Raw genomic sequence first — 27,770 nt, 5'->3', positions numbered from 1 at the left:
TATTTGCCTAAGCATGACCTTCGTCCACATACCAATTGTTTTTCTCCAAACATTGCTTTTTTTGTGTCAGCAATTAAACATTGTTATTAGAGGGGGCTAGTTACCCCCTAGTACCCTACAAATGTGTTGAGGTGAGCTCAACTCAATCCAACGGGGGTTTCTGATCCGACAAGCCTCAGAGTGAGCAATTCAATTCAATCGGCCCAGGACAGAAATAATGAAATATTACAATATTGGGATTACAATTGGATTTATGTATATTGTCCAGAATATGACATGAAGTGATGCACCACTCAAAAGTTATTCCACACTGTAGTTGCATTGGGAGTTAATTGAGTTGAGATAATTGATGATTAGAGCTGTAGGGGAACTGATGCTTTGGGGGAACGGATGTTTGTGGACTCATTCACATTGCTAGGCTAATACACATCTTGGAGACAACATATGTGGAGTTCAGGCCAAGTTTATTCTGTTATTTTACCATCAGATGGAAGGGAACTAAATCAAATAGAACACCCTCTCTCACACACTTTGGTGGCAGCATCCACAGAGTCTGTGAGTTTTATTGTGCAATTATTGATGTTTCACTTTTTTGATCCTGCTTCATACCCAGTTCATAGATAAGTTGCCGACTTCCTGCTCTGCACATTGGCTATGTCTAAAATGACACACTATTCCCTTTATAGTGAACTTTACCAGGGCCCGTAAGGCTCTAGTCAAAACTAGTGCACTATAGAGGGAATATGGTTACATTCGGGATGTGACCTGTGTATCTGGAGGAACTAGTAGAGAGGACGACATCAAGTGTTATATTTTAATTAGCATTGATAATTGGATGCTCGGAAGGCACCATGCCAATACTAGTTGAGCACATGCTGCTTCTATCTTCTATAAGAAAAGGATGGTTTAGTGTGATGCACACACACACGTGCGTAGCTTCTGATTACAGTCTGCTTGTATTATTTCCAGCGGTTGTTCGTGCCTCCATTCGCAGTGGTATGGTGAGTAATATCAATGGAAGCGGTCATGCTATTGTTGAACTCCACAGCTTGCAAAGTACAACCTGTCTTGGTCACATATACAAATATATTGGCAGAGTAGGCCTATTTAGTGTTTAAATCATTTTGTCCTGGTATGACATCGGACATTTTTTCTCCACTCGGCTAAAGACAGAGACTATTTCCTGCATTTATAGCGCCATGCCAACTTTCGGGTCAGTCCTTCGAACGAAGTTTCAGCACCAAGGAAAGCTCATCCGCCACTTTAGCACTGCAGAACGAGGACAGCAGAGGAAACCTCGCTTCACATCCCAAATTAAGTTAAACGGTCCTTGAATAGAATAGTTTCTGAAATAATAATCTCCTGTGGGAAGATTCTGAGCATTTGACCTAATTACGCGATATTTTACTGCGATTACTGAAATATTTCACTAGTCAAAAGAGTTGCTTCAAATTGTGTTTCTGTTTACGATGCATTGCGCGATCAAACCTGCAATGTGATATATGTATTCGGTGGAATTTCGTGTCAGGATATGCAACGCTGTTAATGTACTGTTCAGTCATTCAGATACTGATAAAACTGCACTGAATGTACAAGGACTCTGGAAATTAAAGAAGAGTACGGGTGATTTTGCCGAACCACCAAAAGATCCATGCGCTTTAGTTTAGCGGTATCAACAGCACGTGCCTTTTCACGTCTTCACTAAGCTTTGTTGAGGACGGAAAGAGAATTCGCGCCCTTCTCTCTGAAAAGACAACTGGAATGTACAAACTTGTTCTGAGAAGTCGTGGCAGAATGCATATGCTTTAGCGTACTATATGGAAAAAAAAATGTGTATTATGGATAAGGAATTATTGTTAAATGTGTTTGCGAGCTCTCGCTGACCTTTTCATATTTTTTTGCGCTTGTTATTGACATTGTATGAACATGTTACCTTATATTTATTATCGTAAAAACGTGTTTTGAAGATTTTTCAGTCATAGTCGAAAAAAAGTCAGACCTTTGTCATGTGCCCTATATGGAAAGGTGAACCAGACAACGACTATTGGAGTCGGAATAGCAAATAATTATAACTTGAAATTACGTTTAACCTAACTACATTTAGAGTTTCAAATAGATAGGTGACGCTTTTTCTACAAACAGTTATGACATTTGCCCTGTTTGGAAGTATGGTGAAGTGGATCTTATGGAACTTGGTCTCATTCGCCCTGTGCTGGACATGTGTTAACGCACAGGTAAGAAACAAAACGTAGTCCTAATTGTTCAGCTGTGTTCAGAATAGGACAGGAAATGTCCGATTTTTTTAAATTAGTGTGTTTAGTGTGTTTAGTATGTTTAGAATAGTATAAATTGCCAAAGTTGAACATTGAGTCGGCAAACAATTTTTATCAGCTGTGGAAAATCATATTTATGTTTTCACAATGAATCAAATATTTAATAGACTCCGTTCCCACTGGGCACAGGCGTTAATTCAATGTATATTCCACGTAATTTCATTGAAATTATCGTGGAAACAACGTTGATTCAACCAGTCTGTGCCCAGTGGGTTGTCATTCAGTTGTGAAAATTCATTCCATTTGTCATCTCATTCATACAATGAGAAATCTGAAATTCGTCATCAGCGGGCAGCAGGCTCACTGATCTTGTTCAATTTAGAGACCCCTGTTATAATGTAGGCATTATGGAGACCCCTTAACAGTGTTGATATTCCCCACCTCACTGAATGCAGTGTGTGACTCACTATTGTACAGTGCTGTGAAGGATGTTGTTTCCTTGTGTTTTTTTACATGTAATTACAACATTTGTGATGTTTACTCAAATAAAATACAATATAGATACCCTGTATTTTGGCTTAGAGTGTGTATGATGCATCTAATTAAGGGATTGTGGTGTATATAATTATCTGTGCTCACTGTCAGTCAGTAGTGTGGTTTAGTTGTGCTTCAAACTTATCAGCCATGCACTGTAGAGAATGGAGTACAACTCCTCCTCATGATCTCAAATATGTTTCTTAAGACACATGAGAGATCAACTTTGCAGGCACACATCTGGAAATAGAAAAGATACAGAATAGGCCATAGATGAGTGTAGGATATGTACTCATCTTTGCACATATTAAACCGTAATAATTGTAATGTCTGATCAACCAGTACCACCTCTCACATCTGATCAACCAGTACCACCTCTCACATCTGATCAACCAGTACCACCTCTCACATCTGATCAACCAGTACCACCTCTCCCCCACCTTGGTCACTGCAGAGTCTCTCATTCTGCCTCTATGCATCTCACGTAACAGAATGATAACCCTTGTTAACCTTCCTCCTACACAATATTTATTAGTATGAACTCCCCTCTGAGTATTCTATAAGAGGTACTGGTGCTGAAGAAGTTTAAATATTGAAAATTCTAATATTCTAAAATTGATTAAATTGTTATTTTTCTCATCAATCTACAGACAATACCACATTATGACAAAGCAAAAACAATTTTTTAGACATTTTTGCAAATACATATGAAAAAACAACAACTTAAATATCACATTTAAAATAACTATTCAGACCTTTTACTCAGTACTTTGTTGAAGCATCTTTGGGGGCGATATTAGCCTCAAATCTTCTTGGATATGACGCTACAAGTTTGGCACACCTGTATTTGGGGTGTTAGTCCCATTCTTCTCTGCAGATCCTCTCAAGCTCTGTCAGGTTGAATAGGGAGCGTTGCTGCACAGCTATTTTCAGGTCTCTCCAGAGATGTTCGATCAGGTTCAAGTCTGGGCTCTGGCTGGGCTACTCAAGGACATTCAGAGACTTGTCCCGAAGCCACTCCTGCATTGTCTTAGCTGTGTGCTTAGGGTTGTTGTCCTGTTGGAAGGTGAACCTTCGCCCCAGTCTGAATTCCTGAGTGCTCTGGAGCAGGTTTTCATCAAGGATCTCTCTGTACATTGCTCTGTTCATCTTTCCCTTGACCCTGACTAGTCTCCAAGTCCCTGCCACTAAAAAACATCCCCACAGCATCATGCTGCCACCACCATGCTTCATCACACCAGAGAATCTTGTTTCACGTGGTCTGAGAGTCCTTTAGGTGCCTTTTGGCAAACTCCAAGCGGGCTGTCGTGACTTTTACTGAGGAGTGGCTTCCATCTGGCCACTCAATCATAAAGGTCTAATTGGTGGAATGCTGCGGAGATTTGTGGTTCTTCTGGAAAGTTCTCCCATCTCCACAGCGGAACTCTGGAACTCTGTCAAAGTGACCATCGAGTTCTTGGGCACCTCCCTGACCAAGGCCCTTCTCACCCGATTGCTCAGTTTGGCCAGACAGCCAGCTCTAGGAAGTGTCTTGGTGGTTCCAAACTTCTTCCATTTAAGAATGATGGAGGCCACTGTGTTCTTGGGGACCTTCAATGTTGCAGAAATGTTTTGGTACCCTTCCCCAGATCTGTGCCGCGACACAATCCTGTCTCGGAGCTCTACTGGCAATTCCTTCGACCTCATGGATTGGTTTTTGCTCTAATATGTACTGACAACTGTGGGACCTTATATAGACAGGTGTGTGCATTTTCAAATCTTGTCCAATCAATTGCATTTACCACAGATGGACTCCAATAAAGTTGTAGAAACATGTCAAGGATGATCAATGGAAACAGGATGCACCTGAGCTCAATTTCGAGTCTCATAGCAAGGGCTTGAATACTTGTGTAAATAAAATATTTCTGTTTTTCATTTTTAATACATTTGCAAACATTTCTAAAAATCTGTTTTCGCTTTGTCATTATGGGGTATTGTGTATAGATTGATAAGGAAAAAAATAATTCAATACATTTTACAATAAGGCTGTAACGTAACAAAATGTGAAAAAATCAAGGGGTCTGAATACTTTCCGAATGCACTGTACCTCTGCTCTCTCCTATCTCTCTCACAGTATAACGGAATCCCACACAGTAGCCTTGGGATCACTGAATGTATGACCTGTTTGGAATGAGCACTCCCTCACCTGCTTGGCTGCTACAGGGTAAAGAGATATCAGTTTGCCCTGCAGAGAAACAACTGTCCACAGGTGTCAGAGAAGGGGACTGTCAGTTATGACATATTAGTAATTTATATCTGCTGCAGAGCACCTTAGTGGAATGGCGAGGGTTCAATGAACCACTCTCGCATGATGAGTGACCTTGGGTTCAGGCTATGATGAGTAACCTTGCCTGAAACCTGAAGACTTGAATTCTCTCCCCAAGTTAATGCGTAAGGCTAAAACAGTAGTGTAGCGTGCAGGAGACTGTAACATCAGCATGAGAGGGGTGCAGGGGCCAAGTGGCAATTGTGATAGACAGTGGGATATTCCACATATCGTCACAGCCTGTAATTCTAATATCTATCCATTCCATCTGCTCATCAATGAAGGTTTATGGTCCCAATGCTCCCCAGTGCTCCACATGCCCCTTGGGCAAGAGATGTTCATCACAGATAGCACACATTCGCCTTCCTATCATTTCCATTTCCATTAGATGCTCCTAATGTGTCTGTGTCTGTAACTGTTGAAGTTGTTAGCATCTATGAGGTTGACCCCTGGTCAACACCATTCAATAATTTACTGTAGGTGTACATGTAATGCAGACTGCCAGTGAGATGTGAATTGCCATTCAGCTCCAGGCCTTGATGGACAATGTCAGTTATTTTTTCAGGAATATGCTTGCAATTCAAATCAAATTTGAAGATATGCATGTGGACTGTGTGCCATTGAAAAATGTGTTCTGTATGAGGACATACACCATCTAAATAGTGATTTCCATGGTAATATAAAACACATTCATAATGTTATTTTAAAAGGATATACAACCACAAACAAAAAGGCAAACTCTTGCAACTCCTTCCTTGTCTGTATGTCATGGCAACAACCAAACTTTACTTTCTGAGAAAAATCTATTATCAAAATGAAAATAAATGAATCATTTATCTTGACTCTGGTTCATGCCATTCAATGAGTCATCCACATCCACAAATCGTTTTCTTGACTCAAAAGTGATATGGCATTTGAAGACACCGTACAGTAACTGAACTCAAAAGGGCATAGAGTCATTCAAAGTACTTTAGGCTACTTTGGGCTCCCAGGTGGCGCAGCTGTCTAAGGCACTGCATCTCAGTGCTAGAAGCATCACTGCAGACACCCTGGTTTGAATCCAGGCTGTATCACAACAGGCTGTGATTGGGAGTCCCATAGGTCGGCGCACAATAGGCCCAGCGTCGTCCAGGTATGGCCGGTGTAGGCCGTCATTGTAAATAAGAATTTGTTCTTAACTGACTTGCCTAGTTAAATAAAGGTTAAATTCTAATTAAAAATAATTGAGGAAAGCATACACATACGTAGAATATGTTTGTTATTCCATAAGGCACAGCATTACTTTAATTGTTATTGGGTTCAAATACATGTGTATTTGAGTATCTGGTATTTAAAATACTAGTATTTTCAAAAACACAGCCCAAAACAAGTACTTTTATTTGAGTATTTGAATGGCTATTTGTAAAAAATATATATCAAATATATATACTTATATGTAAATGTAAATATATCTTACAAAATTGTATTGAAGAGTATTTTCGAATGTTTATTTCAAATACTATTTTCAAATACATTAAATGCATGGGAGTGTATTTGAGTGAATGTATTTGAGTATTTTAAAATATTAAACCACTTGCCTTTTCAAATAAAATATATCTGAGTACTTACTTTGAATGTACATGAAAGAAATTCATATATTTGAAATTGTATTTGAACCCAGGTCTGGTTGTTATGTGGGTGCATTGTTATAAATGCTTTCTTCATGTTAACCATTTCCGATCTCTTTGCATTTCCAATCTCTTTCATTACTTGTGACCAACCTTTATTTCTCTGTGTGAAATACTGTAAGGCCGTAATCAGAACATAGGTCTTTGAGAACATTAGACAACCACTCAGAAGAGGTGTTAACTTAGTATTTTTTTTGTCAGAAACCTCTATTTATCTCAGAAGAATGTGAGACTGACACTAGCCACTGCTTGTCGTCTGCAGGGTGGATCTGATGAGAGTCTGACAGCAGAGGAGCAGATGTACATTCTGTATGACATTAAACTCCAATGCCACCAGAACCTCTCCACCCGCGACCCTGCAGGTAATAACAACATATACTGTGGACTGTAACCTTAAACCTGCCCTCACTTGACATATCTCTGTGATGCTGTATTGCTTCTGTGAGTCATAGTTAAGCAGACATACTCTAAGTAAATACGTTTTCCCTGAAACCAACGTGCATGTGGTAAAATCAGACGTCTGCCTCCTGACTGACTTCCAGAATTACAATGCAAGTCAAGGAAATAGTAAATCAGTATGCAGTATGGACACTGTCTCGTTGGCCAAACGTTATATCCTAATTTGACTTTGGGGCAGGTCATGTTGTTCTTGACATTACCGTCTCTACACACTATATCAAATCAAATCAAAGATTATTTGTCACATGCACAGGATACAGAAGGTGTAAATGGTAGTGAAATGGATACTTGCATAGTCTTTTGTTTAGACATGTAGCTAGCTAGTTAAACAACGAACCATAAGCCCAACTCATAAAGTTACTACCCTGCATGAATCTGCAGGTAGCTAACCAACTAGGTTCAACGTTAGCTAGCTAGCTAACATTAGGCTATAACTAGCAATGCCAATGGCTCTGAGATACGAATAATATTACTACACAGATCATTAATGTAACGTTAGCTAGCGAGCCAGCCAGCTAACGTTAGCTAGCTAGCTAACAGTTCATCATTATATCTTTAAAAAAAGCTGTGTGAAAAAGGATAACCTACACATACGGTGCAGCTCATGTTATAGACAGAAGTGTGCTACATGGCAGACCAATCCGAACTCATCTCTAGGCATGTCCAGCCCATCCATTATCTCAGCCATTCATGGCTAGCGAGAAGTTTCCTGCCTTTTCCCGTGGCTAAACCAACTAAGCTTGTAATTTAGCAATTGTATTCGTATTTACAGATGGCATACACATTTGTTATTAAGGCACATGAAAGTTCACATGTTTCAGATTGCATTTCTGCCAAAAAATGTTCAAATGTCTTTCTTATGAAGTAATAACGTGCGACATATACGCCTAGCTCCCAGAAGCAATTTACATTTTGTTGTATTACAGCTTAAATTCAAAATGAGTTAAATATTTTTTTTCTCACCCGTCTACACACAAAATACACCATAATGTCAAAGTGAAAACATGTTTTTAGAAATGTTTACAAGTTTATGGAAAATTAAATACAACAATACCAAAATTACATACACTACCATTCAAAAGTTTGGGGTCACTTAGAAACGTCCTTGTTTTTGAAAGAAACACACGTTTTTGTCCATTAAAATACCATCAAATTGATCAGAAATACAGTGTAGATAGGTGATATAGCTGATAATAGCTGATAATGGGCCTCTCTACATAGGTGTACAGAGGCCCATTATCAGCAACCATTACTCCTGTGTTCCAATGGCACGTTGTGTTAGCTAATCCAAGTTTATCATTTTAAAAGGCTAATTGATCATTCAAAAACAATTGTGCAATTATGTTAGCACAGTTCAAAACTGTTAGGCTGATTAAAGAAGCAATGAAACAAGACTTCTTTAGACTAGTTGAGTATCTGGAGCATCAGCATTTGTGGGTTCGATTACAGACTCAAAATGGCCAGAAACGAAGAACTTTCTTCTGAAACTCGTGTCTATTCTTATTCTGAGAAATGAAGGCTATTCCATGTAAGAAATTGCCAAGAACCTGCAGTTCTCGTACAACACTGTGTACTACTCCCTTCACAGAACAGCGCAAACTGGCTCTAACCAGAATAGAAAGAGTAGTGGGAGGCCCTGGTGCACACCTGAGAAAGAGGACAAGTACATTAGAGTGCCAATGCAACTCCGGAATGCTGGCCTTCTAAGCAGAGTTGCAAAGAAAAGCCATATCTCAGACTGGTCAATAAAAAGAAAAGATTAAGATGGTGTAAGTGTTCACACCCCTGAGTCAATACTTTTCAGAACCAAAGTAATCAGCTTCGCTGAAGCACAGCGATTACAACTGTGAGTCTTTCTGGGTGAGTCTCTAAACACTTTCCACACCTGCATTGTGCAACATTTGCTCATTATTCTTCAAAATTATTCAAGCTATTTCAAATTGGTCATAATTGGCAACTGTTTTCAGGTCTTGCCATAGGTTTTCAAGTACATTTTAATCAAAACTGTAACTCAGCCACTCATGAACATTCCCTGTCTTCTTGGTAAGCAACTCCAGGGTAGATTTGGCTTTGTGTTTTAGTTTATTGTCCTGCTTGCCACATTTCTTGCAAACAGGATACATGTTTAGGAATACTTTTATTCTGAAAAGCCTTCCTTTTTTCACTCTGTCATTTAGGTTGGTATTGTGGAATAACTGTTGTTTATTGTTGTTTATTGTTGTTTATTCATCCTCAGTTTTCTCCAATCACAGCCATTAAACTCTGTAACTGTTCTAAAGTCACCATTGGCCTCATGGTGAAATCCCTGAGCGGTTTCCTTCCTCTCCAGCAACCGAGTTTGGAAGGACGCCTCTATCTTTGTAGTGACTGGGTGAATTAATACACTTTCTGAAGGCACTGTACTGTATATACTGTCTGTAACCAGAGATGGCCATCGAGATACATGAACAGTCTCGGAAGAAAAAAACCCAAGATGGAGCTCTGGCCTGCAAGATTGGTGGCTCCCAAGTGACACAGCGGTCTAAGGCACCGCATCTCAGTCCTAGAGGCATCACTACAGACCCTGATTTGATTCCAGGCTGTGTCACAACCAGCCGTGATTGGGAGTCCCATAGGGCGGTGAACAATTGGCCCAGCGTTGTCTAGGTTAGGGTTTGGCCGGGGTAGGCCGTCATTGGAAATAACAACTTGTTCTAACTGACTTGCCTAGTTAAATTAAGGTTAAAATAAATAAATAAAAATTTGCTACGATTTAGGTGCTATTTACAAAGTTTTTATAAAAATTACACATCAAAGTAGTAAGTTTAAGGATACATTCAACCACTATTTATTGCTAAACTCGGCAGGTTTTGTCTGACTAATAGTAATTCATTCATAAACCTTTTTAATTTTCATATGTAGGGAAAGGGAAGTACCTAGTCAGTTGTCTAACTGAATGTATTCAACTGAAATGTGTCTTCTGCATTTGAATCAGACAGGTGTGGGGGGCTGTCTTAATCAACATCCACAGTACCCAACAAACAGTGGGTTAACAGTCTTGCTCAGAGGCAGAACAACTGATTTTTATCTTGTCAGCTCAGGGATTTGATGCAGCAACCTTCTGGTTACTGGCACAACACTCTTCCCACTAGGTTACCTGCCTAGTGGTTAGATGCGCTTTGATATTCCCACGGTCAATTAATTATACTCCCACGGTCAATTCATTATGCATTCAATTATATATATATATATTTTAAAGCTGTCATGTTTAGCTAGCCATGGTGCCACCAAAAAGAAAAGAAAACATCAAATTCAAGCTCGCAGTGATCACATGTGCAGAGCAGTTATATACCATATATACCATTTTAAATATTACATGACATTAAAACACTTATGTTCAGTGATTGAAGCAAATAAACACCCAGGCTATTAATTTAAGTTTTACAGGTAAACAGTTTAACCGTTATGATCGAGGCATAAAATCAGCCAAAGTGTGCACTCCTTGTGATGCATAGGGAAGTGTGCTGATATATCAATACAGTAAAGTATCAGTATTCCGAACAACCTCCATTCCCAACGTGTTCATATTTCTGAGGTTGTACACCGGTCACATACTGTAGTTGAAATGAGTAAACTCTGCATTTGAAGCATTCTACCTCTCCTCCAGATGACCTTTGCCCCCCTGGTTGGGACGGCCTGGTTTGCTGGCCTCAGGGTTACCCAGGAGCTGTCACCAAGGTCCCCTGCCCCAGCTATGTCTACGACTTCAACCACAAAGGTAACACCCAACTCGCCTCTGCATGCATGGATGAATGGGTTGCACATATAAATAGGATTAGAACACAATATCTCTGTACCAGTGAATTATTGATAATATTGTACATTTTTTGTGAATTTTAATGCTTGAATTACCATATGTATTATCTCACATGTAACATGTGGAACCAAGTGAAGCGCTACAGTGTGTTGTTGATATGTTCCAGGTCACACCTACAGGAAGTGTGACATCAATGGGTCGTGGGTCTTTGTGGAGAGCCTGAACAGGACGTGGCCTAACTACTCAGAGTGTCTGGGCCCAGGGTTTATGAAGCCAAGCAACGAGAGAGGGAAAGTGGGTACTGTTCTTTAGCTACTGTAGATTAATCTTAAACCCAAACATAAACCCTCCATGTCACCATATATTGCATGTAAAATCATGTGCTTTCATTTAAAGTCACTTATAGTTGACAGTGACACATAGAATATATCAGTATATGTGGCCCATGTGAGGAACAAACCCACAACCCTAGTGTTGCCAGAACCATGCTCAAACCCACTGGAACCACTACATGACAGTTTCAGCTTATCTAGTAACACCTCTGTATGGGCAGCTTTACGGTTATATATCCCTCCGTCTCTTCCAGCAGAACTTCTTTGAGCGGCTGTATGTCATGTACACTGTGGGCTATGCTGTGTCCTTCAGCTCTCTACTCGTGGCTATCTTCATCATTGGATACTTCAGGTGAGTGTGTGTGTGTGTGTGTGTGTGTGTGTGTGTGTGTGTGTGTGTGTGTGTGTGTGTGTGTGTGTGTGTGTGTGTGTGTGTGTGTGTGTGTGTGTGTGTGTGTGTGTGTGTGTGTGTGTGTGTGTGTGTGTGTGTGTGTGTGTGTGTCTTTCTGAAAGAGTGTGAGAGGCTGCTAGTTATAATCATTTGATCAATGAAGACTCAGTTTTGCAAACAAACACTGTGCCAAACCAATGTTGGTTTGACTTGTGCAATTGAGCACTATATAGCTGTTCCGTGGCTGTGCACTGCAAGGGTGAAAATATATTTGTCAACATGTAAATGCAGACTGCAGAGTAATCCAAAATGAAAGCCACATTTTTTGCAAATGTATTAAAAATAAAATAACAGAAATACCTTATTTCCATAAGTATTTAAACACTTTACCATTCCACTAAGGTACTCTGCAGCAGATATAAATCACTGATATGTCATAACTGACAGTCCCCTTCTCTGACACCTGTGGACAGTTGTTTCTCTCCAGGGCAAACTGATATCTCTTTACCCTGTAGAAGCCAAGCAGGCGAGGGAGTGCTCATTCCAAACAGCTCATATATCCAGTGATTCTAAGGCTACTGTGTGTGATTCCGTTATACTCTGAGAGAGATAGGAGAGACTGTAGGTACAGTGCAAGAGAGAATACAGTAGACGGCACACATCAAACGTGTGATTTATGACCCTATGTCACGGGTCACGTGTGTATGCCCATATATGGGCATCCTGTCAGGACATCCTGGCGGTAAGTTATCACGTGCTCTAGGGAGTGCACCTATATGGGCATGCTGTTGTTCCTGTTCTCACGCTTTAGAATGGGTGTTAATTTATGCATATATTTCATCTGTTCCTTTGAAGCTGTCATGATGATTGATGTGTAGGGACCTCGTTGAACTGGGGGATGTGTTTGAACATTTCAAAGAGCATGGCCCCCACCCTGTTTTAGTGACCTTAGGGCTGTTGTCTATGAAACAGGAATGTCCAGGGATATTGGGGGGGGGCAGCCCCAGAACACCCCAAGCACCCACGATAAACCACTAAAGAAATTAAACATGGATTTTGTGATCAGTGACACACCCGTGATGACCGTAACAACAGAAGCAGGACCTCGGTTGAAACATAGAGAAAGGTACGAGTATAAAGCATCAATATACGATGCGGTTTCTAAATATGTATAGAACCCAAATACCGCCCGCAACTGCGCTGAAATATCAAGTGATGATGCCTAATGGACAGCAATGGGGTTATCTGTTTGATTACCCGGCCTGTAGAGTGAAACTCTATACCGTAGCCGAAGGAGAAGAATATACAGACCAGACTTTAGAAGTAGACTACAGGCTTGAAGACTGGCAGGTTTTTCGCAAGGTGGTGTGTCCCGAACTTAGAGTTATCACAAAGGCGTATAGCGTGTTCACGGGCTACGAGACCCGTTGGGAAGGTGCCCCTGACTCCTCAGGAATAATATTTCAGAGGGTGAAAATACAAAGAAAGAATGGACTTCCATGTGGGTGCGTGGAGTTCTCTATCAGCAATGAGGAAATCTGTAACCAAAACATTCGTGATGGTGGCCTGACTGGGGATTTTAGGTTGCGTATGCTTATTCCTTTTAAAAGTTGGGACCTAATGGAATTGAAAATGTTAGAGTTGGTGGATGCTCTCTTTGTACAGAGCCAACAATGGCAGAGCATTGTTCATGTAAGGAAGTGCATAATATATGTGAATCCTGAGGATTATGATTCAAAGGAACCTCAAGAAGGGTCATCCTCAGAAGGGTCAGCCCCCTAAGAAAACAAAGTACGCGTCTACTGCGTTAACCACTCCCCGATACCAAATGACTGGTTCAACAATAAAAGGAGTCCCCATAAAGCCTCCGGTTCTTCATTTCAGCATATACCATGGATATTCATATACCATACCAGGACTCCGATACGTCAAGGGTACCAGACCCTAAAGACTCTATGCCTCACAGCCCTCCATTCTACTCCCCCCAGGCAAGACCCCCGACACCCCCTACATGTACACCGCCTGAGGATGTGTTTGATGGGGTGGTCAATACTATTTTTGTGGACACCATCAAGGCCTCTGTAGCCACACTTTTAGATGTGGTGATTGGAGAGTATATAAGAGAAAAATGCATCGGTTGTGAGATCAATCACCCCAGCCAACGACGACATTTGTGTTTATACGACCTCCCACGGTACTACTTCTTCAACCATTTTGAGGATCTGGTGAAAAGACTGTGGTCTAGCCGATTTATACCTTTGATGGTCAGAGCCCTGGAATCTATCGGTCTTGTGCCGTCTATTCCCAGAGTTTACGGGGTAACCAAGGCTTTCCTACATGAACTGAAGGAGGCGATCTACATCCACGAGAACCTCAAAGGAATCCGGCACACCCTGGTGGACAACAACAAATACAAGGAAGCTTTGGTGGCGGATGTGGTGACTTTCTTGCTCAATAAACCGCAAGAGACCGAGTAACAATACACACTGGGACTAATATCCTGCTACGTATCCTGAATTGTCTGTATACGTAATACTTGATGTTTGCAAAAATAAAAATTCAAAATTAAAATGAAATGTTCTCGTTATTTGAAAGGGGCTCATCATTAACGTTATTGTACACCAGAGGGGCAAGAAGGATGGCGGAGCAGATGTTGAAAAACACCGGAATGCATCATGGAACACAACGGCTTCTACCTGACTCTCCCCAGTAATGCGTCTGCACATATATATATGAAAATCCAAAATTCGAATTATACAACCAATTTTCCAAAGCATATAGAGTTATCAGAGGCCTGGGAAGTAGGTCCCAGGGAGATTACATACCCCCATAGTTGGTATAATATCAAGGATAAGGACCGTGATTTTTATTGCAAAAGGATATCGGAACCCCCGAAACTTATCGTCTCAGAGTTGAACGAACTCCTAACCCTGAACAATATACTACTCTTGAACTACAACCCTGTTCATAAACGTGTACAAATCTCAGGGGCTGCTGATGGGGGTATAAAGACCAGCGGTAATTTAGCCTACATGTTGGGGATGAGTTCTAATAAATGGACGTATGTGAGAGATAAATTATTCCCATTCCCTGTGGATATACATGCAGGGTTTTACAACATATTTTTGTATACCGACATCATATCCTATCAAAGGGTAGGAGACAGTTATGTGCCCCTCCTGAGAACAGTTCATATAGAAGGAAAGGATGGTGATGTAGTCAGTGTTAACTATGACAAACCACACTATGTACCTGTAAGCAAAAATATATTGAAAACATTCTGGTTGAGCTTAAAACGGATCGAAAAAGAAAACATTGAATTTAGTTATGGTAAAACGATTGTAAAACTCCACTTTAGACCTACCAAAACCTCTCTCTTCCGTCGAAGGAGAGGAGGACCAAACTGCAGCGTGGTTATTTCGATACATCTTTAATAAAGATAATAATGAACAATACAAAAACAATAAATGACAATATTATTAGTATTATATAAATATTTTTTTTAATATACATAATACAACTAAATTAAAATGGTTATGTAACACAACCAACATCTCGGCCCTAACTGCTATGCCTCATTTAATGTTGATCAGGTGGGTAATGGATTACCCGGCTATCACGGATCCCCAACCATGTACGGTTCAGGGATAGGACTCATATTTATAAACTCTTTAGGATGGTTTTACCGTTTATGAAGAGAGGCCTCAGCATAGCCAAACCACATTTAAAATCAGCGGCAAAAAATATTGTAAGTGAGGTTGTAGCCAATGATATGACCAGAAAGGCGTCATCAGATGCTGAGCATCAAGAAGGCTCGGGGCTTATGCTGTTGTCTTGAAGACCAAAAAAGAGACCTCCGGGTATAAGGCGCAGGCCAGCCCCTAAAAAGCAGAGGTCAACCGTTAAAAGAAACTCAGTAAGTGAAAGACGTGGTAAAGTGTGGAGGTCTGGACCAAAAACGACAAAAAGAATACTCTGAAGTATTTTCTAACAGAACAAGCAACATGGCTCTTTTACACCACATGTCCTCTGAAGCTATAAAGACAGAGCTCAAACTTTTCACTTCCCCCAATACCCAATTTTCAATAGATAGGTCCTGTTATGTGGAGATAGCCCCACTCTCTGCCATTACAGAAACGGTCCTATAGAATTTTTCATACCAGGCCACAGTGACAACTATCTGGACCTCAACAACACCTTATTGCATTTAATGCATTTACATGGTGAAACACATTCTGCACCAAGTAAAACACGGACAGGTTTTTATGATGAGTATATTGGGTAAAAGCTTGTGCAATTTCAGGATGTTCGCTACCTGCAAATAACATATCGTCCAAAACCAGCAGATTGTTTTTATAAGGAGGTAAAAGTTCATCATCAGACAGGGATGCTGGGACCTAATGGAATTGAAAATGTTAGAGTTGGTGGATGCTCTCTTTGTACAGAGCCAACAATGGCAGAGCATTGTTCATGTAAGGAAGTGCATAATATATGTGAATCCTGAGGATTATGATTCAAAGGGTATTCCTTCAACAAACTTGATTTTTATTTTCTTCAACAGCTCATCATACAAAGGTTGATAACATGAATAACACCACACAATATTTTCAGGTTACTGAGATAATACATGTTCAGAATTCTCTAAAATACTTTTTACAAAACAAGTTTTACCGCTATTGGATGGGCCTGCGATTAAGGCCAAAAATGGTAGTTGCAAACTGGGGTCAAATCCTTCTACAGCAGCCATTATATCTTAAGCTTTAAGACACATGGGGTTTGTAACATACGTCAGTAGCCAAAGGGCAAGGTGATCTATGACAAGAGATAGTTTTTAGTAAGTGGGGCATCCCTTTTTATCTGATCTCTAGACTGCTGAATGAGACCTGTTTCAACTTACAAAACCTTTAATAACTTGTTAGGGATAGGGGGCAGTATTTGAAGGTTTGGATGACTGAGGTGCCCAAAGTAAACTACCTGCTACTCAGGCTCAGATGGTAGGATATGCATGGTAGTCCTGTAAGGTTTGAAATGTATTATTGACAGAGTTTTATGGATTTGCATATGACTTCTCATTATATGATGCCGTAATAGGGAAGATGATCTGATTACCCCTATTGGTATTCTTGATCAATTATTGATCCAAAAAGACACACCTGTTATGGGGTTAATTCCACATCTGTTTGCATTGCTTGGTAGTGTATTAGCATGGTATGAGACAAGATAAATACAATTTAAGTAAAGTATCAAGTAAACAGTATTATCCTAAATTGCGAGATTAATAAAAAAAATGTTTTATCACATCAACATCAAAATCTTACAGAATGTACCTGTTTTCAATATAGAATGACATGTATACAGATTATATTACAACTTTTTGTCTTTTGTCTTAATGATTGTTCTTTAGTAAATAGGAAACTCAGTGTTTTAGTCTGAGAAACATTAATTAGATAGTTTTATGTTTGTGAAACCTTGAAATGTACACAATGAGAAGTGATATAACAACAGTTTTTAATGGGGTAATTGTATCAAATATATATCTTTGCATGTTTGAATTAGAGCTCCTTTAAAATGTTTTCATCACTGCCTGGTTCTGGGTATGTCTTGCATGTAACATAATAATAAATATGATAATAATAATGTTATATTTATTTATAATAAGTATCTGTCAATGAAACAAATGTATTTCGTAAAACTCCTTTTTGCATCTTCAATAGTTACAACCATTAATGTTAGATGACCCATATTGTAACGGTTTTCTGTATGTGAAGGAGAGTCACACCAAAATGCGGCGTGGCTATTGCGATCCATGTTTAATGAAACAAAGTAAACACAAATCAAATACAAAAACAATAAACATACCACGAAAACCGAAACAGCCTAATACTGGTGCAAAGTAACACAGAGACAGTAACAAGGACAATCACCCACAAAACCCAACAGGATACCTAAATATGGTTCCCAATCAGAGACAATGACGAACACCTGCCTCTGAGAACCATATCAGGCCAAACATAGAACTAGACAAACTAGATATGTAACATAGAATGCCCACTCAGCTCACACCCTGACCAACCAAAACATAGAAACATACAAAGCAAACTATGGTCAGTGTGTGACAGTACCCCAAGGTGCGGACTCCGGCCGCAAAACCTGAACCTATTGGGGAGGGTCTGGGTGGGAATCTGTCCGCGGTGGCGGCTCTGGTGCTGGACGTGGTCCCCACTTCACCGTAGTCTTAGTCCCCCACCTTGTCCGCTTCCGTGGCCTCCTAGCCACGGCGACCGTATTTAATGACCCCACTGGACAGAGGGGCGGCGCCTCTGGGCAGAGGGGGTCCGGCGCCTCTGGGCAGAGGGGAGACTCCGGCAGCAGCGCCGGGCAGAGGGGAGACTCCGGCAGCAGCGCCGGGCAGGCGGGAGACTCCGGCAGCAGCGCCGGGCAGGCGGGAGACTCCGGCAGCAGCGCCGGGCAGGCGGGAGACTCCGGCAGCAGCGTCGGGCAGGCGGGAGACTCAGGCAGCAGCGCCGGGCAGGCGGGAGGCTCCGGCAGTGCCGGGCAGGCGGGAGACTCCGGCAGCAGCGCCCGGGCAGGCGGGAGACTCCGGCAGCAGCGCCGGGCAGGCGGGAGACTCCGGCAGCAGCGCCGGGCAGGCGGGAGACTCCGGCAGCAGCGTCGGGCAGGCGGGAGACTCAGGCAGCAGCGCCGGGCAGGCGGGAGGCTCCGGCAGTGCCGGGCAGGCGGTAGACTCCGGCAGCAGCGCCGGGCAGGTGGGAGGCTCCGGTAGCGCTGGACAGACGGGAGCACCTGTACGGATGAGCCGGAGAGACAGCCTGGTGCGGGGGGCTGCCACCGGAGGGCCGGTGCGTGGAGGTGGTGACGGATAGACCGCACCGTGCAGGCGCACTGGAGCTCTTGAGCACCGAGCCTGCCCAACCTTACCCGGTTGAATGGTCCCGGTAGCCCTGCCAGTGCGGCGAGGTGGAATAGCCCGCAGGCGAACCGGGGACACCGTGCGCAAGGCTGGTGCCATGTAAGCCGGCCCAAGGAGACGCACTGGAGACCAGCTGCGTAGAACCGGCTTCATGGCACTTGGCTCAATGCTCACTCTAGCCTGGCCGATACGCGGAGCTGGAATGTACCGCACTATGCACCCGCACTGGGGACACCGTGCGCTTCACAGCAAAACACAGTGCCTGTCCGGTCTCTAGCCCCCCGGTAAGCACAGGGAGTTTGCGCAGGTCTCCTACCTGGCATAGCCATACACCCTGTGAGCCCCCCACCCCCCCCCAATACATTTTTGGGGCTGACTCTCGGGCTTCCGTCTGCGCCGCCATGCTTGCTTCGTCAACTCCATTCTCCGATAACCTTCCGTGCACTGCTCCATCGAATCCCAGGCGGGCTCCGGCACTCTCCTGGGTCGACCGCCCACCTGTCTATCTCCTCCCAAGAAGTATAGTCCATACTCTTGCAGTCCAAACCGTACTCCCATGTCCATTCCTCTTTGCGTTGCTGTTGCCTGTTACCACGCCGCTTGGTCCTGTTGTGGTGGGTGAGTCTAACGGTTTTCTGTATGTGAAGGAGAGTCAGACCAAAATGCAGCGTGGCTATTGCGATCCATGTTTAATGAAACAAAGTAAGCACGAATCAAATACAATACACGTACCACGAAAATCGAAACAGCCTAATACTGGTGCAAAGTAACACAGAGACAGTAACAAGGACAATCACCCACAAAACCCAACACCAAACAGGCTACCTAAATATGGTTCCCAATCAGAGACAATGACGAACACCTGCCTCTGATTGAGAACCATATCAGGCCAAACATAGAACTAGACAAACTAGACATGTAACATAGAATGCCCACTCAGCTCACACCCTGACCAACCAAAACATAGAAACATACAAAGCAAACTATGGTCAGGGTGTGACACATATCAATTATTCCCGGTCTCAGCTGAGTTCCTATAGATGTTTTAAATAATTGAAAGATTAGTGGAATCTGTGTTGGTAGCTGGACAGGTAGTATGACTGACAATGAAGGTGAACAGGTGACAGAGGAATGGATGAGACTGAGGCAGGAATTCCTTTAACCATAAAGTGGTATATTTACTGAGTAGTCTATGCTGCATAACACAGGAAACAGAATAACATGTATCCAATCAAATTCATAATCACAAAGATCAAATCATAACAATCATTCATTATTCCCATATTTAGGGAATTCAACAATCCAGTTCATTAAGAAGTCAATAGGAATCATCCTTGAGTCATTTATGCTCGTAACTATTTATCATAATCATGAGAAGAATAATACATACAGTGATCGGTTATTCAATCTATAATCCCCATTTAGTTTGATATCAGAATTGATCAGTTCAGCAGACAATGACGTTTCATATTTCACCCTTTCAAGTGTCTTCATGTGTACATGTAATTTAATGACATATTAACCATATATCGTTGGCCTAATTGGCCTGTGATGATCCGTAGGGCTGTGATCATGGACCATTCACATTACACAATAGATTTGAAGCGTGCACTCCAAGCCGCTCTCCGCGGTAATAACTATAAACAATAACTGATGGCCCACTCTCCCGATTGCAACAGAGAGTTCAGCTGAAATGTAACAGATTTGGTGGATTTACGTGGATTCATGGATGTACAGAACTTCTAGATTAGACGGAGTTAAACCTGTTCCCCTCAGGGAACTCCACCCCCCCCTCATTCAGCTGAAAAGGTGGCGCAGGGAATTCAAAAATATTCTTTAGAAATATTTAACTTTCACACATTAACAAGTCCAATCCCTCAAATGAAAGATAAACATCTTGTTCATCTACCGATCATGTCCGATTTTTAAAATGTTTAAAATGAAAACAAATATAAAATCAATCAAATCAAATTTTATTTGTCACATACACATGGTTAGGTTAGCAGATGTTAATGCAAGTGTAGCGAAATGCTTGTGCTTCTAGTTCCGACAATGCAGTAATAACCAACAAGTAATCTAACTAACAATTCCAAAACTACTGTCTTATACACAGTGTAAGGGGATAAAGAATATGTACATAAGGATATATGAATGAGTGATGGTACAGGGCAGCATACAGTAGATGTTATCGAGTACAGTATATACATATGAGATGAGTATGTAGAAAAAGTAAACAAAGTGGCATAGTTAAAGTGGCTAGTGATACATGTATTACATAAGGATGCAGTCGATGATATAGAGTACAGTATATACGTATGCATATGAGATGAATAATGTAGGGTAAGTAACATTATATAAGGTAGCATTGTTTAAGGTGGCTAGTGATATATTTACATCATTTCCCATCAATTCCCATTATTAAAGTGGCTGGAGTTGGGTCAGTGTCAATGTCAGTGTGTTGGCAGCAGCCACTCAATGTTAGTGGTGGCTGTTTAACAGTCTGATGGCCTTGGGATAGAAGCTGTTTTTCAGTCTCTTGGTCCCAGCTTTGATGCACCTGTACTGACCTCGCCTTCTGGATGATAGCGGGGTGAACAGGCAGTGGCTCGGGTGGTTGATGTCCTTGATGATCTTTATGGCCTTCCTGTAACATCGGGTGGTGTAGGTGTCCTGGAGGGCAGGTAGTTTGCCCCCGGTGATGCGTTGTGCAGACCTCACTACCCTCTGGAGAGCCTTACGGTTGAGGGCGGAGCAGTTGCCGTACCAGGCGGTGATACAGCCCGCCAGGATGCTCTCGATTGTGCATCTGTAGAAGTTTGTGAGTGCTTTTGGTGACAAGCCGAATTTCTTCAGCCTCCTGAGGTTGAAGAGGCGCTGCTGCGCCTTCTTCACGACACTGTCTGTGTGAGTGGACCAATTAAGTTTGTCTGTGATGTGTATGCCGAGGAACTTAAAACTTGCTACCCTCTCCACTACTGTTCCATCGATGTGGATAGGGGGGTGTTCGCTCTGCTGTTTCCTGAAGTCCACAATCATCTCCTTAGTTTTGTTGACGTTGAGTGTGAGGTTATTTTCCTGACACCACACTCCGAGGGCCCTCACCTCCTCCCTGTAGGCCGTCTCGTCGTTGTTGGTAATCAAGCCTACCACTGTTGTGTCGTCCGCAAACTTGATGATTGAGTTGGAGGCGTGCGTGGCCACGCAGTCGTGGGTGAACAGGGAGTACAGGAGAGGGCTCAGCACGCACCCTTGTGGGGCCCCCGTGTTGAGGATCAGCGGGGAGGAGATGTTGTTGCCTACCCTCACCACCTGGGGGTGGCCCGTCAGGAAGTCCAGTACCCAGTTGCACAGGGCGGGGTCGAGACCCAGGGTCTCGAGCTTGATGACGAGCTTGGAGGGTACTATGGTGTTGAATGCCGAGCTGTAGTCGATGATCAGCATTCTCACATAGGTATTCCTCTTGTTCAGATGGGTTAGGGAAGTGTGCAGTGTGGTTGAGATTGCATCGTCTGTGGACCTATTTGGGCGGTAAGCAAATTGGAGTGGGTCTAGGGTGTCAGGTAGGGTGGAGGTGATATGGTCCTTGACTAGTCTCTCAAAGCACTTCATGATGACGGAAGTGAGTGCTACGGGGCGGTATTCGTTTAGCTCAGTTACCTTAGCTTTCTTGGGAACAGGAACAATGGTGGCCCTCTTGAAGCATGTGGGAACAGCAGACTGGTATAGGGATTGATTGAATATGTCCGTAAACACACCGGCCAGCTGGTCTGCGCATGCTCTGAGGGCGCGGCTGGGGATGCCGTCTGGGCCTGCAGCCTTGCGAGGGTTAACACGTTTAAATGTCTTACTCACCTCGGCTGCAGTGAAGGAGAGACCGCATGTTTTCGTTGCAGGCCGTGTCAGTGGCACTGTATTGTCCTCAAAGCGGGCAAAAGTTATTTAGTCTGCCTGGGAGCAAGACATCCTGGTCCGTGACTGGGCTGGGTTTCTTCTTGTAGTCCGTGATTGACTGTAGACCCTGCCACATGCCTCTTGTGTCTGAGCCGTTGAATTGAGATTCTACTTTGTCTCTGTACTGACGCTTAGCTTGTTTGATAGCCTTGCGGAGGGAATAGCTGCACTGTTTGTATTCGGTCATGTTACCAGACACCTTGCCCTGATTAAAAGCAGTGGTTCACGCTTTCAGTTTCACGCGAATGCTGCCATCAATCCACGGTTTCTGGTTAGGGAATGTTTTTATCGTTGCTATGGGAACGACATCTTCAACGCACGTTCTAATGAACTCGCACACCGAATCAGCGTATTCATCAATATTGTTATCTGACGCAATACGAAACATGTCCCAGTCCACGTGATGGAAGCAGTCTTGGAGTGTGGAGTCAGCTTGGTTGGACCAGCGTTGGACAGACCTCAGCGTGGGAGCCTCTTGTTTAAGTTTCTGTCTGTAGGCAGGGATCAACAAAATGGAGTCGTGGTCAGCTTTTCCGAAAGGGGGGCGGGGCAGGGCCTTATATGCGTCGCGGAAGTTAGAGTAACAATGATCCAAGGTTTTACCACCCCTGGTTGCGCAATCGATATGCTGATAAAATTTAGGGAGTCTTGTTTTCAGATTAGCTTTGTTAAAATCCCCAGCTACAATGAATGCAGCCTCCGGATAAATGGTTTCCAGTTTGCAAAGAGTTAAATAAAGTTTGTTCATAGCCATCAATGTGTCTGCTTGGGGGGGGATATATACGGCTGTGATTATAATCGAAGAGAATTCTCTTGGTAGATAATGCGGTCTACATTTGATTGTGAGGAATTCTAAATCAGGTGAACAGAAGGATTTGAGTTCCTATATGTTTCTTTCATCACACCATGTCTCGTTAGTCATGAGGCAACACAACACATATTTATGTTAGACCACCACCAAATCAAAGGGAAAACGCAGCCATTTTTTCCAGCCAAAGATAAAGTCACAAAAGCAGGATTAGAGATAAATATGAATCATTAACCTTTTGAAAATCTTCATCAGATGACACTCATATGACATGTTACACAATACATTTATGTTTTGTTCGATAATATGCATATTTATATCCACAAATCTCGGTTTACATTGACGCCATTTTCAGAACTGCCTCCAAAATATCCGGAGGAATTATAGAAAGCTACGCCAGTTAACAGAAAAACTCATTATAAACTTTGACTGAAGATACAGTGGGGCAAACAAGTATTTAGTCAGCCACCAATTGTGCAAGTTCTCCTACTTAAAAAGATGAGAGAGGCCTGTAATGTTCATCATCGGTACAACTATAACAGACAAAATTATTTTAAAAAATTCAGACAATCACATTGTAGGATTTTTAATGAATTTATTTGTAAATTATGGTGGAAAATAAGTATTTGGTCAATAACAAAAGTGTATCTCAATACTTTGTTATATACCCTTTGTTGGCAATGACAGAAGTCAAACGTTTTCTGTAAGTCTTCACAAGGTTTTCACACACTGTTGCTGGTATTTTGGCCCATTCCTCCATGCAGATCTCCTCTAGAGCAGTGATGTTTTGGGGCTGTTGCTGGGCAACATGGACTTTCAACTGCCTCCAACAATTGTCTATGGGGTTGAGATCTGGAGACTGACTAGGCCACTCCAGGACCTTGAAATGTTTCTTACGAAGCCACTCCTTCGTTGCCCGGCGGTGTGTTTGGGTTCATTGTCATGCTGAAAGACCCAGCCACGTCAATGCCCTTGCTGATGGAAGGAGGTTTTCACTCAAAATCCCACGATACATGGCCCCATTCATTCTTTCTTTTACACGGATCAGTAGTCCTGGTCCCTTTGCAGAATACCAGCCCAAAAGCATGATGTTTCCACCCCCATTGCTTCACAGTAGGTATGGTGTTCTTTGGATGCAACTCAGCATTCTTTGTCCTCCAAACACGACGAGTTGAGTTTTTACCAAAAAGTTATATTTTGGTTTCATCTGACCATATGACATTCTCCCAATCTTCTTCTGGATCATCCAAATGCTCTCTAGCAAACTTCAGACGGGCCTGGACATGTACTGGCTTAAGCAAGGGGACACGTCTGGCACTGCAGGATTTGAGTCCCTGGCTGCATAGTGTGGTACTGATGGTAGGCTTTGTTACTTTGGTCCCAGCTCTCTGCAGGTCATTCACTAGGTCCCCCTGTGTGGTTCTGGGATTTTTGCTCACCGTTCTTGTGATCATTTTGACCCCACGGGGTGAGATCTTGCGTGGAGCCCTAGATCGAGGGAGATTATCAGTGGTCTTGTATGTTTTCCATTTCCTAATAATTGCTCCCACAGTTGATTTCTTCACACCAAGCTGCTTACCTATTGCAGATTCAGTCTTTCCAGCCTTGTGCAGGTCTACAATTTTGTTTCTGGTGTCCTTTGACAGCTCTTTGGTCTTGGCTATAGTGGAGTTTGGAGTGTGACTGTTTGAGGTTGTGGACAGGTGTCTTTTATACTGATAACAAGTTCAAACAGGTGCCATTAATACAGGTAACGAATGGAGGACAGAGGAGCCTCTTAAAGAAGAAGTTACAGGTCTGTGAGAGCCAGAAATCTTGCTTGTTTGTAGGTGACCAAATACTTATTTTCCACCATAATTTGCAAATAAATTCATTACAATTCCTACAATGTGATTTTCTGGATTTTTTAAAAATAATTTTGTCTGTCATAGTTGAAGTGTACCTATGATGAAAATTACAGGCCTCTCTCATCTTTTTAAGTGGGAGAACTTGCACAATTGGTGGCTGACTAAATACTTTTTTGCCCCACTGTACATGTTCTACATATAATTAAAGATACACTGGTTCTTAATGCAACCGCTGTGTCAGATTTGTTTTAAACGTCACGGAAAAAGCCTAACATTGCAATAATCTGAGACAGCGCTCAGACGTAAAAGTATTTCTCTGCCATGTTGGAGTCAACAGAAATACGAAATTACAACATAAATATTCCCTTACCTTTGATGATATTTCATCAGAATGTAGTGCAAGGAGTCCCACAATAAATCGTTGTTTTGTTCCATAATGTCCAATACTAGTGTCCAATTAGCTGCATTTGCTATCACTTTCAGCTCACGTGCCCAAAAACGGACTGCTGGTCCAGGATAACTTGCACGAAAACTTCAAAAAGATATGTTCCAGGTCGAATGAACTGGTCAAACTAAGTAGTGAATCAATCTTCAGGATGTTATTATCATATATATACAATAACGTTCCAACCGGATCATATGTTTTCAGCTGCAGCCAAATGGAACGGCGGTAGCACCCACAGAGAAATGCACCACAGGAAAATGGTATTCGGTCGGGCCACTGACTATTTCCCCTCCCATTCGGTCAAAGTTCACAGCAAATGCTCCATTCCACTTTCTACTGAATGAGGACATCTAGTGGAAGGCGTAGGAAGTGCTACCAGATCCATATCTTGTTGGGAAAGGAGGGGCGATGACGTTAACCTCTTCAACCTATGGGAGTGCTATGTCATTATTGGAAAAAAAACGTGCCCGTTTTAAGCGCAATATTTTGACACGAAAAGATGCTCGACTATTTATATAATTGGCAGCTTTGGAAAGAAAACACTCTAACATTTCCAAAACTGCAAAGATATTATCTGTGAGTGCCCCAGAACTGATGCTACAGGCGAAACCAAGATGAAACTTCAAACAGGAAATGAGCAGGATTTTTGACGCTCTGTTTTTCATTGTCTCCTTATATGGCTGTGAAAGCGCCACGAATTAGCCTGCCCTTTCTATCGTTTCTCCAAGTTGTCTGCAGCATTGTGACGTATTTGTAGGCATATCATTGGAAGATTGGCCATAAGAGACTACATTTACCAGGGGTCCGCCCGGTGTCCTTTGTTGAAATTGTTGCATAATCTCCAAGCTGCTCGCATTCATCCATGTGATTGAGACAGAGAAGAGACTTCCAGAAATGATATATCATGAAGAGATATGTGAAAAACACCTTGAGGATTGATTCTAAACAAAGTTTACCATGTTTCAGTCGATATTATGGAGTTAATGTGGAAGAAAGTTTGGCGTTTGGATGAATGAATTATTATTATTTTTTTGGTAGCCAAACATGATGCAGAAAACGGACCGATTTCTCCTGCACAAATAATCTTTCAGGAAAAACTGAACATTTGCTATCTAACTGAGTCTCCTCATTGAAAACATCCAAAGTTCTTCAAAGGTAAATTATTTTATTTGAATGGATTTCTGGTTTTGCCTGCTGAAAATAAATGCTAACGCTGCTAACACTAAATGCTGAATGCTAACCTAAATGCTAAATGCTAACGCTAAATGCTAACGCTAAATGCTAACGCTAAATGCTAACGCTAAATGCTAACGCTAGCTATCAATACTGTTACACAAATGCTTGTTCTGCTATGGTTGAGAAGCATATTTTTGAAAATCTGAGATGACATCATTGTTGACAAAAGGCTAAGCTTGAGAGCTAGCATATTGATTTCATTTTATTTGCGATTTTCATGAATAGTTAACGTTGTGTTATGCTAATGAGCTTGCTGATAGATTTACACAATCCTGGATACATTTTTTTTTTTAGCTAAATGTGACGCACAAATGGAGCGATTTCTCCTAAACAAATAATCTTTCAGGAAAAACTGAACATTTGCTATCTAACTGAGTGTCCTCATTGAAAACATCAGAAGTTCTTCAAAGGTAAATTATTTTATTTGAATGGTTTTCTGGTTTTTGTGAAAATGTTGCTTGTTGAATGCTAATGCTAAATGCTATGCTAACGCTAAATGCTGTTACACAAATGCTTGTTTTGCTATGGTTGAGAAGCATATTTTTGAAAATCTGAGATGACAGTGTTGTTAACAAAAGGCTAAGCTTGAATAGTAACGTCGTGAATAGTTAATGTTGCGTTACGGTAATGAGCTTGAGGCTGTATTCACGATCCCGGATCCGGGATGGCTCGACGCAAGAAGTTAAAGTTGCCCCACATTCAGAATTTCACTTCTTGTTTGGAAGATTGCCTGCCCTATGAGTTATTTTATACTCACAGACATAATTCAAAGTTTTAGAAACTTCAGAGTGTTTT

At 42.0% G+C, this 27,770-nt stretch overlaps 1 protein-coding gene across 2 annotated transcripts in view; it reads left to right on the top strand.

Moving 5' to 3' along the window:
* The first annotated feature begins 1,249 nt into the window (after positions 1–1,249).
* Positions 1,250–27,770, top strand: part of LOC118366974 (parathyroid hormone 2 receptor-like) — an 80,938-nt gene continuing 54,417 nt past the window's right edge. The window contains exons 1-5 of one of the 2 annotated variants that reach the window (XM_035749856.1): positions 1,250–2,234; positions 7,042–7,141; positions 10,885–10,995; positions 11,201–11,328; positions 11,624–11,718. In XM_035749856.1, coding sequence (XP_035605749.1) covers positions 2,145–2,234; positions 7,042–7,141; positions 10,885–10,995; positions 11,201–11,328; positions 11,624–11,718 — 524 coding nt within the window. In that variant the 5' untranslated portion in view covers positions 1,250–2,144. Of the gene's footprint in view, positions 2,235–7,041; positions 7,142–10,884; positions 10,996–11,200; positions 11,329–11,620; positions 11,719–27,770 lie in introns of both variants that reach the window. The other variant, XM_035749855.1, reaches the window with a different exon arrangement.

Source organism: Oncorhynchus keta, chromosome 34 (assembly GCF_023373465.1).
Source record: "Oncorhynchus keta strain PuntledgeMale-10-30-2019 chromosome 34, Oket_V2, whole genome shotgun sequence".
NCBI lineage: Eukaryota > Metazoa > Chordata > Actinopteri > Salmoniformes > Salmonidae > Oncorhynchus > Oncorhynchus keta.
Note: the sequence above shows the minus strand (reverse complement) of the source record. Positions and strands in the feature narration are given on the sequence as shown.